The following is a 17,613-nucleotide window of genomic DNA, read 5'->3' on the forward strand; positions in this document are numbered from 1 at the left end:
CTATTAGCCTACTAGTAACAATATAAGTCAGCGTAGGCTATCTCCACCTGTTGTTTTCTATTCAGATTTTAAATTCTTTGCCAGAAAAACTAACATGTTGAATTTGTCCGGTTTAAGTGAAGACTTAATTGGGGTTATAATGTTTCCAGCAATACGCGTTCAGACGGTCTGCTTGTAGCGCAAATGCACAGATACTTTTTCACAACCGTCAAGAGTTTCTTGCTTCATTGTTCCGTTCTTAACTAAGTTACCAAATATGTTGCTCCATTTCTCGTCAATGTCTTCCATTCATCACTTTCTCTTTTGTATCTGCTCATTTTTGGAAATGCCTCTGCGATACCTGGCTGACTAGCTGGGCGTTTGCGTTTAGAAGACAGGAGTTGATTATACGTGGCTTTTTTCCCCCTCGCCGCCGTCGATCGCCACTAACTTGCATAGTTCGGGACCTTTAGAGCTGCGCATCGATGGATTTGCTCTTCAGTGTTTGGACTCTTAGCAGTGAATATTAAACCACACTTTAACACGTTTTTTAAAAACAAACCCTACAAAAAGCTTAATCTCAACTGCTTCACCTTTCACGGTCGGCACGAATCCAAAATGTTCCCAGATGTAAGATTTGGTTTTCCAACAAGATTCATGGTTGAACTTGCTGAATCGCGTCTAATGTTATATTGTAACAGAAATGTAATACTTGGCAACGTAACGGTAATTTGTGTTTTAGAGTGCATGACGTCACGTACTACCGCCGGTGGCAATGGACAACTGCGGTAGCAACTGACCACTGCGGTGATGCGGTTGTCACAGTGACCATCACAGCCCTGTAAGCCGGTAGTTAATAGTATGAATTGTGACCTAAACTAAAGTGTTCCTGATCTTCTGCCATAAAGAGCTTTTCCTGCACACTTTCCCCTGCTGTTTCTGTGATGTACTGATCAGCCATTCCTCTGATCTGAGTCTGTTTTCACTGAAGCGCAGTCATCATCATGTTGTGTTGGCCTAATATATGCTGCTGATCAACACATTTGGTGGCAGCAGTTTCTATAGTTGGTATTTCTCGAGTTCTCCTGCTCATTCAGTCATGATAGATGATGGTAAATGAACTTGTTTTGCTGTCCTCAGAGTCTGGAGTGGAGCTCTGCAGACAAACCCTCAATGAGTGACCTTCTGAAGACTGAGTGTTGAGGAGGAGGATAAGGGGAGCTGCTGGAATAACAGTCAGCTGACTCAGTGCAGTTTATACTGCTGCTTATATAACCACGTTATGATGATTGACACCCCTGAATGATTAAGCTCCTCCCACACCTAAACTGTGGTCTTCAGTCAGTAATTTGATGATTATTTTTAGCTCTAATCTGCTCTAATTGTGCTGCAGGCCTGTAAAGCTTTCTCTACTAGAAATGAGCCTTGATCTGTGTTTGCTGATATTTTTCACATTTTCACATTGTTTAAAGTGATCAGTGTGTGGTGTTTAAAGTGATCAGTGTTTGGTGTTTAAAGTGATCTGTGTGTGTGGTGTTTAAAGTGATCTGTGTGTGTGGTGTTTAAAGTGATCAGTGTGTGTGGTGTTTAAAGTGATCAGTGTGTGGTGTTTAAAGTGATCAGTGTTTGGTGTTTAAAGTGATCAGTGTGTGTGTGGTGTTTAAAGTGATCAGCGTGTGGTGTTTAAAGTGATCAGTGTGTGTGGTGTTTAAAGTGATCAGTGTGTGGTGTTTAAAGTGATCAGTGTTTGGTGTTTAAAGTGATCAGTGTGTGTGTGGTGTTTAAAGTGATCAGTGTTTGGTGTTTAAAGTGATCAGCGTGTGGTGTTTAAAGTGATCAGCGTTTGGTGTTTAAAGTGATCAGTGTGTGTGTGGTGTTTAAAGTGATCAGTGTGTGTGTGGTGTTTAAAGTGATCAGTGTGTGGTGTTTAAAGTGATCAGTGTGTGGTGTTTAAAGTGATCAGTGTGTGTGGTGTTTAAAGTGATCAGTGTGTGTGGTGTTTAAAGTGATCAGTGTGTGGTGTTTAAAGTCATCAGCGTGTGGTGTTTAAAGTGATCAGCGTGTGGTGTTTAAAGTGATCAGTGTGTGTGGTGTTTAAAGTGATCAGTGTGTGTGTGGTGTTTAAAGTGATCAGTGTGTGTTTGGTGTTTAAAGTGATCAGTGTGTGTGTGGTGTTTAAAGTGATCAGTGTGTGTGTGGTGTTTAAAGTGATCAGTGTGTGTGTGGTGTTTAAAGTGATCAGTGTGTGTGTGGTGTTTAAAGTGATCAGTGTGTGGTGTTTAAAGTGACCAGTGTGTGGTGTTTAAAGTGACCAGTGTGTGGTGTTTAAAGTGACCAGTGTGTGGTGTTTAAAGTGATCAGTGTGTGGTGTTTAAAGTGATCAGTGTGTGTGGTGTTTAAAGTGATCAGTGTGTGGTGTTTAAAGTGATCAGTGTGTGTGGTGTTTAAAGTGATCAATGTTTTGTGTTTAAAGTGATCAGTGTTTGGTATTTAAAGTGATCAGTGTGTGTGGTGTTTAAAGTGATCAGTGTTTGGTGTTTAAAGTGATCAGTGTTTGGTATTTAAAGTGATCAGTGTGTGTGGTGTTTAAAGTGATCAGTGTGTGTGGTGTTTAAAGTGATCAGTGTTTGGTATTTAAAGTGATCAGTGTGTGTGGTATTTAAAGTGATCACTGTTTGGTGTTTAAATTGATAAGTGTGTGTGGTGTTTAAAGTGATCAGTGTGTGTGGTGTTTAAAGTGATCAGTGTGTGTGTGGTGTTTAAAGTGATCAGTGTGTGTGTGTGGTGTTTAAAGTGATCAGTGTGTGTGTGGTGTTTAAAGTGATCAGTGTGTGGTGTTTTAAGTGATCAGTGTGTGTGGTGTTTAAAGTGATCAGTGTGTGTGGTGTTTTAAGTGATCAGTGTGTGTGGTGTTTAAAGTGATCAGTGTTTGTGGTGTTTAAAGTGATCAGTGTGTGGTGTTTAAAGTGATCAGTGTGTGTGTGGTGTTTAAAGTGATCAGTGTTTGGTGTTCAAAGTGATCAGTGTGTGGTGTTCAAAGTGATCAGTGTGTGTGGTGTTTAAAGTGATCAGTGTGTGTGGTGTTTAAAGTGATCAGTGTGTGTGGTGTTTAAAGTGATCAGTGTGTGTGGTGTTTAAAGTGATAAGTGTGTGTGGTGTTTAAAGTGATCAGTGTGTGGTGTTTTAAGTGATCAGTGTGTGGTGTTTAAAGTGATCAGTGTTTGGTGTTCAAAGTGATCAGTGTGTGGTGTTCAAAGTGGTCAGTGTGTGTGGTGTTTAAAGTGATCAGTGTGTGTGGTGTTTAAAGTGATCAGTGTGTGTGGTGTTTAAAGTGATCAGTGTGTGTGGTGTTTAAATTGATAAGTGTGTGTGGTGTTTAAAGTGATAAGTTTGTGGTCTTTTAAGTGATCAGTGTTTGGTGTTCAAAGTGATCAGTGTGTGGTGTTCAAAGTGGTCAGTGTGTGTGGTGTTTAAAGTGATCAGTGTTTGGTGTTTAAATTGATAAGTGTGTGTGGTGTTTAAAGTGATAAGTTTGTGGTCTTTTAAGTGATCAGTGTTTGGTGTTCAAAGTGATCAGTGTGTGGTGTTTAAATTGATAAGTGTGTGTGGTGTTTAAAGTGATCAGTGTGTGTGGTGTTTTAAGTGATTTGTGTGTGTGGTGTTTAAAGTGATCAGTGTGTGTGGTGTTTAAAGTGATCAGTGTGTGTGGTGTTTAAAGTGATCAGCGTGTGTGGTGTTTAAAGTGATCAGTGTGCGGTGTTTAAAGTGATCAGTGTGCGGTGTTTAAAGTGATCAGTGTGTGTGGTGTTTAAAGTGATCAGTGTGTGGTGTTTAAAGTGATCAGTGTGTGTGGTGTTTTAAGTGATTTGTGTGTGTGGTGTTTAAAGTGATCAGTATGTGTGGTGTTTAAAGTGATCAGTGTGTGTGGTGTTTAAAGTGATCAGCGTGTGTGGTGTTTAAAGTGATCAGTGTGCGGTGTTTAAAGTGATCAGTGTGCGGTGTTTAAAGTGATCAGTGTGCGGTGTTTAAAGTGATCAGTGTGTGTGGTGTTTAAAGTGATCAGTGTGTGGTGTTTAAAGTGATCAGTTTTTGTTCAAATATAAAGGAAATTAATTTATGTGCTTTTGTAAATGAAGAATGATTAATACCTGGTGTGTTGACTCCAGTGTGTGCAGTGCTGAACTTTAATCTTCTCTGTTTTAGTTCACGTAGGAGGAAGAGAGCAGAAGCAGAGCCCAGCTGTGTGTCTATGAAGAGTGACACGTCTATGAGTCCACCAATACATTTTAAGAGTGGAAACACACAACCTGCTGTCAGGTAGATCATGTCTACACACATGATTACACTGCAGCATTTATATGATAATGTGTTTCTAGAAGATCACTCACACTCATTGATTCTTTGTGTTGTTGTTGTTCCTGCAGTGTGGATAGAGATGATCAGACTGGAGACCTGCAGCAGGATTCGCTCCAACCAGAACATGATGAACTCCAGAGAGTCAAAGAGCAGCACAAAACCAGCATGAAGAACAGGTATGAGAGATTATTTGAGGGAATCAACCATCGAGAGACTCAAACCCTCCTGAACAGGATCTACACACAGCTCTACATCATAGAAGGAGAGAGTGAAGGAGTGAATGAAGAACATGAGGTTTTACAGATGGAGAAAACAGCCAGAACAAAACCCTCACAACACACTCCAGTCTACTGCAATGACATCTTTAAAGCCTCAGCTGGAGCAGGACATGAGGAGAAGATCAACAAGGAGAAAGCCCAGCTTAAGACTGTACTCACTAAAGGCATAGCTGGAATCGGAAAAACCGTCTCTGTGCAGAAGTTCATTCTGGACTGGGCCGAGGGAAAAGCCAATCAGGATGTAGATTTCATGTTTGTGCTTCCATTTCGAGAGCTGAACTTGATCAGAGATCATCAGTACAGTCTTCACAGACTTTTGCTGGACTTTCATCCTGAACTTGAAGATCTGGAGCCCAAGATTTATGAGCAGTGTAGAGTTGTGTTCATCTTTGATGGTCTGGATGAAAGCAGAATCACACTGAAGTTTTCAGATGAGGAGAAAGTTTGTGCTGTGACTGAATCTTCATCAGTGGCTGTGTTGATGTGGAGACTCCTGAAAGGAGATCTGCTTCCCTCTGCTCTCATCTGGATCACCTCCAGACCAGCAGCAGCCCATCAGATCCCCTCCAGATACATCAACCGTCTGACAGAAATTCAGGGATTCACTGAGCCTCAGAAGGAGGAATATTTCAGGAAGAGAATCAGCGACGAGCATCAAGCCAGCAGAATCATCTCACACATCAGAAGAGCAAGAAGCCTCCAGATCATGTGCCACATACCCGTCTTCTGCTGGATCTCCTCCACTGTGCTTCAGAAGCTCCTGGAAGAAGATCTGAGAGCAGAAATCCCCCAAACTCTGACTGAGATGTACATCCACTTCCTGCTGATTCAGATCAACATGAGGAAGCAGAAGTATGAAGAGAGAGATCCAAAGAAACTCCTGCAGTCCAGCAGAGGAGTGATCCTCAAACTTGCTGAAGTGGCTTTCAGACAGCTGATGAAGGGCAATGTAATGTTCTATGAGGAGGACCTGATTGAGAGCGGCATAGACGTCACTGATGCCTCAGTGTATTCTGGGATCTGCACTGAGATCTTCAAGGAGGAATCTGTGATTCATCAGAGGAAAGTCTACAGCTTCATCCATCTCAGCTTTCAGGAGTTTCTGGCTGCTTTCTTTGTGTTTTACTGCCGTTTAACAAAGAAGAGAGAACCGCTGGAGTTGATTTATGAGAGAGAATATTCATATAATCAATATCTACAGGCCAGCTCTGAGAAGTCTCTGTATGATCTGCTCAGATCAGCAGTAGATAAAGCTGTCAGGAGTAGTAATGGTCATCTGGATCTGTACCTGCGGTTCTTGCTGGGCATCTCACTGGAGTCCAATCAGAGACTCTTCCAGAATCTGCTGACACACACAGAGGAGAGCTCAGAGAGCATCAGGAGAATCACACAGGACATTAAAGACAAGATCAAGAGAGATGACCGTCTCTCAGCTGAAAGATCCATCAATCTGTTCCTCTGTCTGCTAGAGGTGAAAGATCAGGCTCTGGCCAGAGAGATTCAGGAGTTTGTGAAATCAGACAAACACTCAGAGAAGAAACTCTCTCCTGCTCACTGCTCAACAATCTCCTACATGATTGAGATGTCAGAGGAGCCGCTGGATGAGTTAGACTCTAATAAATTCAACACATCAAATGAGGGAAGATGGAGACTGATACCAGCTGTGAGAAACTGCAGAAGGGCTCTGTGAGTATTCATTCATTGATCACAGAAGACACACATCAGTCTGCACTGAAGACTCAGATCAGTTTAGTGAATCACTGCCCTGCTTTAACAGAGAATCTTTAGCTGGCCATATCGTCCCCCTATGAGATCGCTGATACACCATATTACTGCATGGGGACGCAGTAGTGTTCTGTTGCCTTATTTGCTCATTCATTTCATCATTTCTAAATGTATTTAACAAACTTTTCTTGACTTTTAACTCACACAAACAACATTTGTACTTATTTAATAATCTACTTCATTTGCTTTACATTTTATCCTGGAAAATAACTCAAATCCCTGTAAATCCCTGTGTTCCTCCAGCTAAATAGGACATTTGTTGATGTGTATTTGCTCAAATCTAACACAGTGTTGCTCTTGGATAATTGTGTTAGTTTTCTGATCAGAGAAATAGTGTAGTTTTAGACACAGTATTGCCGTATCACCGCAGACATGCCTCTAATATTACATTTACTGTAGGCCTAAACACTAAACTTTACACTGAGCTCAGTAAAATGCTCTTTGATTAGTTATTAATAATCTGTTCAATAATTCATTAAAGTCATATGAATGGGGAAATACAGGTTTACTTTAGTTTAATGTAGTTTAAAGCAATAAATAAATAATAAGAAGATATGTTTATATGAAATAAATAGACTTGTTCTGAGGTATGAGGGTTATATGAGGGCCCAATGTTCACTGGTGAGGGTTACAGCCCAACACCATGGTACAACACCATGACTGACTGCCATTAGGTACTGAGATGACATCCTCAGACCCCTTGTGGGACAATATACGATGTGGTTGGCCCTGGGTTTCTCCTAATGCAAGACAATGCTGGACCTCATGTGTCTGCAATTCCTGCAATTCACTACAGTTTTGAGTGTGACTCCAAATCCAGACCTCCATGGGTTAATACATTTGATTTCCAGTGATCATGTCTGTGTGATTTTGTTGTCAGCACATTCAACTGTGTGAAGAACAAAGTATTTAATAAGAATATTTCATTCATTCAGATCTAGGATGTGTTATTTTAGTGTTCCCTTTATTTTTTGAGCAGTATATATATATATATATATATATATATATATATATATATATATATATATATATATATATATATATATATATAGTTTATTTTTAGTGTTACTTTAATCAGTGTAGACTGAACTCATGAACACTCAACAGTGCTCATTTCTTACTGCTGGTTTTGTTGTTCTTTGTCCTCTACACAGGCTACAGAGCTGTATTCTCACTGTTCAGTGCTGTGAGAGTTTGTCTTCAGCTCTACAATCCTCAAACTGTGTCCTGAGAGAGCTGGACCTGAGTAACAATGACCTGCAGGATTCAGGAGTGAAGCTTCTCTCTGATGGACTGAAGAGTCAACACTGTAAACTGGAGACACTGAGGTAAAATAAAAACATTTCCATCAAATAAATGCTGCTACAAATGACTTTTACATTGTGCAACAAAGTGTGATGAGGTAATGAGCATATGCTGTAATGTACTTTATTTCTGTTTAATTATTGTCAATATTTCATACTTCAGGTGTAAAGTCAGATATGAGGAAACCCTGTTTATAGCAGATATAATATTGCTCTTAAGTGGATTACTGTAATGGCCTCCTCACTGGCCTTCCCAAAAAGACAGTCAGACAGTTGCAGCTCATCCAGAACGCTGCGGCCAGAATTCTGACCAGAACCAGGAAATCAGAGCACATCACACCTGTCCTCAGGTCCTTACACTGGCTCCCAGTCACATTTAGAATAGATTTTAAAGTATTATTACTGGTCTATAAGTCGCTAAATGGCCTAGGACCTCAATACATTACAGATATGCTCACTGAATACAAACCTAACAGATCACTCAGATCTTTAGGATCAAATAGATTAGAAATCCCAAGAGTTCAGTCAAAGCAGGGTGAATCGGCTTTCAGCTACTACGCCCCTCGCTGCTGGAATCAGCTTCCAGAAATGATCAGATGTGCTCCAACATTAGGCACATTCAAATCAAGACTGAAAACACATCTGTTTAGCTGTGCCTTTACTGAATGAGCACTGTGCTACGTCCGACAGATCGAACTACTATGTTTTTCTCTTCTTTTTAACTCTTTTATAACACATTTTATCAGCTTTTATTTTATTTTATTTTTATTCTGTTTGTTTTTATTTCTCTTATAATTGTTTCTTTTATTCCTGTTTATGTAAAGCACTTTGAATTGCCACTGTGTATGAAATGTGCTATATAAATAAACTTGCCTTGCCTTGCCTTGCCTTAAGTGTCATTTCTGCTGAAATGATCATTGATTCGTGTTCTTTGGTATTTTTGGGGCATCTCTAAATGAGCTGTGTTTCTGCAGATATTTATCACTGAGTCTCTTAATTTACTAGTGTAAATGTGTGTAAAGTTATATTTAGTCAGTTTTTTTGTACTATTTTCAGTAATATTGTTGACTAATATGAAGATGATCATGAGATTTATTTACAATACAGTTTGTAAAGTCATATTTTCTGTCTGTTAATATTATACGAGAGTCTTGCTTTGTTTAACAAATATGAGGATCTGAATGGATTTGCATTGTAAACATCATTAAATAACAGTTTAAAAGGTTTTTTATTTTATATAATAAGTTTTTTAGTACGATTGTTACTCTTAAATCATTCTGCATAAATCTGCACATTTTTACAAAATTCTGCTCAGAAATAGCAAACAAATAAATAAATAAATCTGTCTGGCCCTACTCATTTCGGTCCAGAGATCTTCTCTTTAAAAAGTTTATGTAATAATGAAATACAAATGTTTGATCTTCCTCCATGTGACCATTAAAGCAATTCTGAAAAGTTAAAGGAGTCTTTTTCTTTTCCCTATGAGGAGAAATCACTCCTCATGGGGACATCAATAATTACATGCACACTCACACACAATAATACAATGTCTTTTATGTCCTCTACACAGACTACAGTGGTGTAAACTCAATGTTCAGTGCTGTGAGAGTTTGTCTTCAGCTCTACAATCCTCTAACTGTGTCCTGAGAGAGCTGGACCTGAGTAACAGTGACCTGCAGGATTCAGGAGTGAAGCTTCTCTCTGATGGACTGAAGAGTCAACACTGTAAACTGGAGACACTGAGGTCTGAGTTCAAACATCTGATTGATGGATGGATTGATTATAATTATGTATTGCATTAAACAACTTACTAAAAACTACACTGTAATTTTAACTATTATTATTATTTTTCAGATTGGTCATGTGTAAACTCACTGTTCAGTGCTGTAAGAGTTTGTCTTCAGCTCTACAATCCTCAAACTGTGTCCTGAGAGAGCTGGACCTGAGTAACAATGACCTGCAGGATTCAGGAGTGAAGCTTCTCTCTGATGGACTGAAGAGTCAACACTGTAAACTGGAGACACTGAGGTCTGAGTTCAAACATCTGATTGATGGATGGGTGGATTGATTATAATTATGTATTGCATTAAACAACTTACTAAAAACTACACTGTAATTTTAACTATTATTATTATTTTTCAGATTGGTCATGTGTAAACTCACTGTTCAGTGCTGTAAGAGTTTGTCTTCAGCTCTACAATCCTCAAACTGTGTCCTGAGAGAGCTGGACCTGAGTAACAATGACCTGCAGGATTCAGGAGTGAAGCTTCTCTCTGATGGACTGAAGAGTCAACACTGTAAACTGGAGACACTGAGGTAAATGATTCTCCACTCAACAACTCAAAAAGTGTTTTGATTTAGATGGAAATGTCCAGATATATTTAAGAGCATCAGTGGAGAAACTGCAAAATGCTGCTTTTTAAATGAAAGTTGCTCTTTTTTTTAAACAGTTCAGGAAATCAGTGTATTTTAAAGATTATTTTAATTAATTACCTCTAAAATCTTTATTTATATTTTTAATGATTATTTATAGTTTATCTTTGAATTGGTTTATTGGAGCAGGTTTGACAGGCTCTGATCATTTGCATTTTGCAGGTTCATCAATATATAAAGTCTCGTGGCCCTCTTATGTAAACTGAAATTTATCAGTTTTCTTACATTTCAAAATGGTCAAGAATATATTAGATGGCATTAAATATTCAGTTTTCAAGAGTTAACGCTTAGATATTGTTTGACAACCGTTAGCAGGTTTGGCATACTGTCCCGGGAGAGAACCCTGAGCTCGGAGATAGTTGAGCCCAGGGCTCCTGCCTGGTCCATAGAGCATGAGAGGGGAGTACGAGATCAGGTGGTTCTCGAGAGCTCCCTGTGGTAAAGGAGGAAAGAAGGTGAAGGGGTGGATGTGGGGTTTCTTCGGAAAACAAAGATAAGGGAGTAGTTCAAGCTAGGCTACTTATAGTGAGTTTGGATCAATCTGATCAATTGAGCTGCAGTCAATCATATCACATGCTCCTCTCGAGATTAGTTTGTGAAACTTCACTTATTAAATAATAATAGTCAATAATTCTAATTGACACAGATTCCAATAGTGTTGTCATATTATTAACCTCATAGTTAGTTTTTTACATCAGATGAATGACTAAAATCACACTGTTAATGTAATCTGTGTTCTTCTATCTCAGATTGGTCACGTGTAATCTCCCTGTTCAGTGCTGTGAGAGTTTGTCTTCAGCTCTACAATCCTCAAACTGTGTCCTGAGAGAGCTGGACCTGAGTAACAATGACCTGCAGGATTCACGAGTGAAGCTTCTCTCTGATGGACTGAAGAGTCAACACTGTAAACTGGAGACACTGAGGTAAATGATTCTCCACTCAGCAGCGACTACAACAAGATGGTTTCATATTGGGTTACCAAATGTGGAGCCTCTTTCAGTGGATTGGCAGAAGAAGCAGCAAAACATTTACAGGGATGTGATTTCAATCGTAACTATACTAATGTATGTTTATCTGTAAATATATTTAAAAACATTAGTTAGTATATTACAAAATGTTGCACTTTCAGAGCTTCTCCTTTTCCAATATACCCAAATATGATTAAGAGTTAAAGGAATCCCTTTATTTTAAAGATCATTTAAATTCAATTATATATTCATATTTTATTTTTGGGTCATAAATATCGTCTCAGGTTTGTATGTAACCATAGTTCCCCGAGAGGGAACTTCAACACTGCGTCTAACCAGTACGCTAGGGGAACACCTCTTTTATACGCGTCTTGAAGTACATGTGAAATCAATCTAATGTAATTAAGCGGTGTCGTCAGACCAGAGAGTATAAGAGCCTGCACTGAGCATTCAGTGTTAACTTCAAATTTGCTTGAAAGAAGTAACAGGCAGAAGAGAGTATGGCGGAAGACGCAGTGTCTCGTTCCCTCTCGGGGAACTGTGGTTACATACGTAACCTGAGATGTTCCCCTTCTAGGGAACTTCAACACTGCGTCTAACCAGAACACTAGGGGAACGCAATACCCACTAGGCCAGACTCACTGCTGACTGTGAACGCACACTACGCAGTGAGAACAGAGGACCCTGGTGAGGGGTCTACATCGAGTTGATAATGACGCACAAATGTATGTGGCGTCGACCATCCTGCCGCCAAACAAATGTCAGAAAGGGCAGAGCCCGAGATAAAAGCTTTGGAGGCCCCTACAGCCCTTGTGGAGTGGGCCTTAAATTTAGGTGCGGGACGTCCAGCAGCCTGATAGGTAACTGAGATAGTCTCAACTATCCAATTACTTATTGTCTGCTTGTTCGCCGGACTCCCCCTCTTTGAGGGTCCGAGGCAGACCAGTAACTGCTCACTCTTTCTCCAGTTGATAACCCGGTTAACATATGTATCCAGAGCCCTAACTGGGCAGAGTAAATTCAATTTCTCTTGGTCCGACGACTGAAATGGGGGCGGATTAAAGGCCTGCAGCACAGCAGGTCTCGCCACATGAGTGGGCACCTTCGGCACATACCCAGGTCTGGGATAAAGAAAGGCTTAAGACATGCCCGGAGCAAACTCCAGAAATGAAGGTACAACCGACAGAGCCTGGAGGTCACCAACCTTTTTTAGAGAAGAAATAGCTAATAAAAAAGCTGTTTTTAGTGTCAGAAACTTATCTGAAGCCTCCTGCAGTGGCTCAAATGGGGGAACAGAGATGCCCTCGAGCACCAATGTTAAATCCCATGTCGGTACTCTGTGTGTGCTGACAGGCCTTAGCCTTATGGCTCCACGTAGGAAGCGACGAATTAGCAGATCCTGCCCTAGTGACTCATCATCTAGGGGGGAATAGTAGGTCGCTATATCTGAAACATACACTCTCAGAGTGGATGCAGCTAACCCAGCAGACAGGCAATCTTGGAGAAATTCCAGCACTGAGGCTACCTGACAGCTGACTGGGTTCAGCTGGTGTTCTCTATACCAAGCTGAAAAGAGAGCCCATTTTAGGGCATAAAGCTTCCTTGTGGAGGGAACCCTGGAGCTTAGAATGGTCTGAGCAACCTCGGTTGACAGTCCATACTCTATGAGGTGGGCCCCCTCAGAGGCCACACCCACAGTTTCCACAGGTCGGGTTGGGGATGAAGTGTCATTCCTCCCGCCTGGGGCAGAAGGTCCCTCCTGATGGGGATCTCCCACGGGAGACCCGCCAGCAGGGCCATGAGGTCTGAAAACCAAATTCTCGTTGGCCAAAACGAGGCTACCAGCAGTAACTGAACCCCGTCTTGACGGACCCTCTCCAGGACTCCTGGGAGCAGAGCGACCGGGGGAAAAGCATACAGACGTAGCCTCGGCCACGTCTGCACCATGGCATCCAATCCCAGAGGGGCAGGATGTGAGAGAGAGAACCACAGTATGCAATGCGTGGTCTCTTGGGAAGCAAACAGGTCTACCTGTGCTCTCCCGATTTTTTTTCCAAATGGTCTCCACCACCTCGGGTGAAGTTTCCATTCCCCAGATCTCACCCCCTGCCTCGACAGGAGATCTGCTCCCATGTTCAGATGGCCCGGGACATACATTGCCCTGATAGCCAGAATTTTGTCCTGGGCCCACAGGAGGATCCGATGTGCCAGCTTGCATAGCATTCGAGACCTCAGACCCCCCTGATGGTTGATGTAAGCGACCACTGATGTGTTGTCCGTGCGGACTAGAATATGATGGCCCCTTAAATCCGGGAGAAAGTGTTTTAAGGCCAGAAACACGGCCATCATCTCCAGGCAGTTTATGTGCCAAGAACGATGATGTTCTCCCCATTGTCCCACTGCAGGAAGCCCCCTCAGGGTTGCTCCCCAGCCCGTTAAAGAAGCATCTGTCATAAGCATGACGCGATGACAGACAGCTCCCAACACTGGGCCCTGGGACAGGAACCAGGGCATTTTCCACATACGGCTCGAAGGCAGCGCCGCGAGACCTTGATCATGCGGAAAGGATTCCCCTTGAGGGAAAACCCCCTGGATTTGAGCCACCACTGCAGGGGTCTCATGTACAGCAGACCAAACGGAATCATGCTGGCTGCTGCTGCCATGAGACCCAACACTCTCTGAAAGTGTTTCACAATGATGAACTGGCCTAGTTTGACTCCGTGTACGGCTGACTGAATCGAAGTGATTCGTGGCGGGGACAGACGTGCTCGCATCGTCATGGAGTCCCATAGCACACCTAAAAAAATGGTCACAAGCACACTTTTTGCGGTGTTCAACCAAAACCCCAACCTTCTGATATGGGTAAGAACGACATCTCGATGTCGAACTGCCATATCGTGAGTCTGAGCTAGAATTAGCCAATCGTCTATGTAGTTTAGGATACGTATACCCTGCATACGAAGTGGTGCTAGTGCCGCTTCGACTACTTTGGTGAAGGTTCGAGGTGACAGAGCTAGGCCGAATGGAAGAACCCGATACTAGAACGCTTCGCCCCCGTAAGCAAACCTCAGGTACTTCCTGTGTTGGGGAAGGATGGATATATGGAAGTATGCGTCTTTCAGGTCTATTGTCACAAACCAGTCCTCGGACTGAATTTGTGACACCACGTTTTTGATGGTTAACATCCTGAACCTGAGGGCCCCGACAGACCGATTTAGATTTCTCAGATCTAATATGGGACGCAGTCCCCCATCCTTTTTGGGAACTATAAAATACCGGCTGTAAAACCTTGATTCTCTGTCGAGTGGGAGAACACACTCTATCGCGCCTTTTTTTTAATAGAGCCAGTACTTCCTGTTCCATAACCAGAGCCTGTTCTGGCTTCACTACGGTGGGTGTAACACCGTTGAAGTGAGGTGGCCGTGCACAAAACTGTATTTTGTAGCCGTGTTCCACCGTGAACAGGACCCACTGAGACACCATCGGCAGGTGTTTCCACGCTGCCAAAAAATGTGCTAGGGGTACCAGCCTCTCGAGACTGGCCTCTGGTTGCTCTTGGACCCTCCGAAGAGGGGGTGGGGTCTCCAATGCCCTCAGACACTGAGGAATGCCCACCCCGGGAGACAAAGATCCCCCCCTCAACGTAAGAGGTGAGGTGGTGTGTCCCTTTCTCCACAGACCCTGGTTCAATGAGGGCACCGAATGGTGCTCTCGATGTCCAGGGGGGGCCCTGGGAAGCCTGACTCCCAACACGTCAGGACTTCCTTTTATCCTTCGCCTTCCTCGAAATTACTATTTTCCTTGTGGGATTTTTTGAGGAAGGCTCAGGCTGAGAGCGTGCTCTCCAGGCCTTCTTTTCCTGAGGGGGAGCCCGAGACGCCACACTCTCCTTTTGTACCGCACGATATGAGGAGCTGGTTGACGGCTGGGGCTGTCTTTTAACAGCCCCCTGACTTTTAGATCTTGGGGGGAGAAAGTCCCCGAGGGAGCTAGAGCATTTTTTCACTCTGTCAAAGGATTCGGCGACGCGATCGACGGCGTCACCGAAAAGCCCTGAGCTCGATACTGGAGCATCCATAAAAATAGCTCTATCAGTTTCTGACACCTCTGCTTGTGCCAGCCAGAGGTGCCGCTCAGTAGCCACCAGGGTTGCCATAGACCGCCCAAACTAGAGGCCGCCTCTTTAGTAGCTCTTAAAGCTAAATCCGACGCCCGAAGAGCTTCTCGAAGCTGTTCGGGTGTTGCTCCCCCACCATTTAGGCACTCTTAATTAGATCAGCCTGATATGCCTGCAACACTGACATAGTGTGCAGGCATCCGAAAGACTGACCAGCCGTCATATATGCTTTGCCGACTAGACCAGATGTAACTCTTAATGGTCTAGACGACAAAGGAGGGACCCTTGCAGATTTTAAATCTGGACGAATATGACGTTCTAGATCCTCTTCTATTTTTGGCATTTATGTACATGCTTTTTCCCCCAGCCCACGAACTGCTGAATAAATAACCGTTTTTGGTGTCATTAAACAAGCTGAATACGGATTATTCCATGATTTAGAAACAGCATGATGTAGTTCGGGACAGAAGGGGAGGTCCCTCAGTGGAGGAACAACTCTGCTGGGTAATTCTCTCTCATCCAGCATTCCTGTCAGACGCAGCTGCTGCTGCTCACGTGCTGGCTGCCAGTCTATTACATCAAACCTGTCAGCAGCACGTGAAATCACCTCCACTAACTCCTCATATTCTACTGACCGGGGTGGCAGATCCCCCGACCCTCTTTGGCTTTGCTGCAGCAGCGCATCGGTTTCCTCTGAAACGGATGACGCCGCCCTCCCACGAGGCGCAGAAGAAACCGCAGAGCGGGCTTCTGACACTCCCGAGGGAGGATTAGATCTCATTGATAGAGGAAGAGAAAGGACAGAGTCCGTCTCCATCTCGTCTGCTAAATCTAATTGTGAACCCCATGACTGAAGTCTAAGTTCAGCCTCAGCACGAGTGGCACCCGAACCGCGAGAGTTTTAAAGAGCCCATATTATACATGAAATAGGGTCATATTTAGGTTGTAAGGGTCTCCAACAACAGTCTAATATACATGCAAGGTCAAAAAACACTTTTATGGTCTTATAATCTGCATTTATTTTTACCTAATTATCCTGCGACTCCCATATGAATCGTTCAGCGTTTCATTTGTTCCCAAACCCCTCCTCAGCGCGAAGCTAATCTGCGCTGATTGGACCAATGACAGCCTGCTGCGATTGGTCGACAGTGACAGGCTTCAGCGCGAAACAGAGTGAAATGGCCAGCTGCTAATCAACTATATAAAAGTAGTCACAGTGCACACACGCTTCATAGTGTAAGGCTTTTTCACACACACACACACACACACACACACACACACACACACAACCCTCCTCAGAAGAACTGGGGAGTCTCTTAGGCGTCACACACTCTACCAGCTCTTTCTCTCTCTCTCTCTCTCTCTCTCTCTCTCACACACACACACACACACACACACACAACCCTCCTCAGAAGAACTAGGGAGAGCGACGCGAGTCTCCTGTCTCCTAGCCCCTTAGCGTCACACACTTGACCTGCTCTTTCTCTCTCTCTCTCTCTCTCTCTCTCTCTCGCTCCTCTCTCTCTCTCTCTCACACACACACACACACACACACACACACACACACACACACACACACACACACACACACACAACGCTCCTCAGAAGAACTAGGGAGAGCGATGCGAGTCTCCTGTCTCCTAGCCCCTAGGCGTCACACACTCGACCTGCTCTTTTTCTCTCTCTCACACACAAACACGAACACACATCACGCTCCTTCTCAGAACTAGGGAGATCGACACCTCTCCCGTCTCCTAGCTTACGATGGCCATAGCAACGACAAACGGCAGTGGAACGCGAGCTCACAAAAGCCTTTAACGTTAAAACCGTAAACAAAGCGACACGCGTCGCGTTTTCAACGTGGCTTACATGCGATAAGAGAATATAAAGAGTAACCGCGTGTACTGTACCAGGTTAACAAGTAACAAAACACAATAAATACATAATTTGTAAGCTAGAGTAAACGAGGCAACAATTTTAATCGCACTTACTTACACTAGTGAATAAACCTCAATCACTGACTCTTCACAGTTTCATCTTTGGGTAGAGACTGTCAATATTATCCATCTGAGCACAGCGTGACTTCATTCGACCGGCGGCGTCTGTGTGTGTGTGTCTAGTGTTTTTTCTGTGTTAGTGGGCGGAACACTGTGTTCTGTGTTCAAATCTCCCTGGTTTGCTCACGTAACTACTGGCGAGGCTTGTGTTTCGTAGCTGCGTCATCGCGAAACACCTAATGACTCGTTATCAAGACGACTCATTTGAAGCACTATGAGTCGACTCTTTTATAGATGAATCAATAATTTTAAACACTGTACACTTACAGATTTAAGCCTTAGCTGAATATTTCACTTCACTTAGAGCTGTGTTACACACTACATGGAAGGGCATTT

The 17,613-nt window shown here is 43.0% G+C and overlaps 1 protein-coding gene and 1 pseudogene across 2 annotated transcripts in view; one reads left to right on the forward strand and one right to left on the reverse strand.

The window, feature by feature from the left end:
• LOC130221893 (zinc finger protein 721-like) overlaps positions 1-17,613 on the reverse strand; it is a 461,849-nt pseudogene that overhangs the window by 209,111 nt on the left and 235,125 nt on the right.
• Positions 1-17,613, forward strand: part of LOC130221900 (NACHT, LRR and PYD domains-containing protein 12-like) — a 31,293-nt gene that overhangs the window by 9,129 nt on the left and 4,551 nt on the right. For both annotated transcript variants that reach the window (XM_056454448.1, XM_056454447.1), the window contains exons 6-12: positions 4,183-4,296; positions 4,404-6,299; positions 7,553-7,726; positions 9,273-9,446; positions 9,557-9,730; positions 9,845-10,018; positions 10,885-11,058. In XM_056454448.1, coding sequence (XP_056310423.1) covers positions 4,183-4,296; positions 4,404-6,299; positions 7,553-7,726; positions 9,273-9,446; positions 9,557-9,730; positions 9,845-10,018; positions 10,885-11,058 — 2,880 coding nt within the window. The remainder of the gene's footprint in view (positions 1-4,182; positions 4,297-4,403; positions 6,300-7,552; positions 7,727-9,272; positions 9,447-9,556; positions 9,731-9,844; positions 10,019-10,884; positions 11,059-17,613) is intronic.

Source organism: Danio aesculapii, chromosome 4 (genome assembly GCF_903798145.1).
Source record: "Danio aesculapii chromosome 4, fDanAes4.1, whole genome shotgun sequence".
NCBI classification, from domain to species: Eukaryota; Metazoa; Chordata; class Actinopteri; order Cypriniformes; family Danionidae; genus Danio; species Danio aesculapii.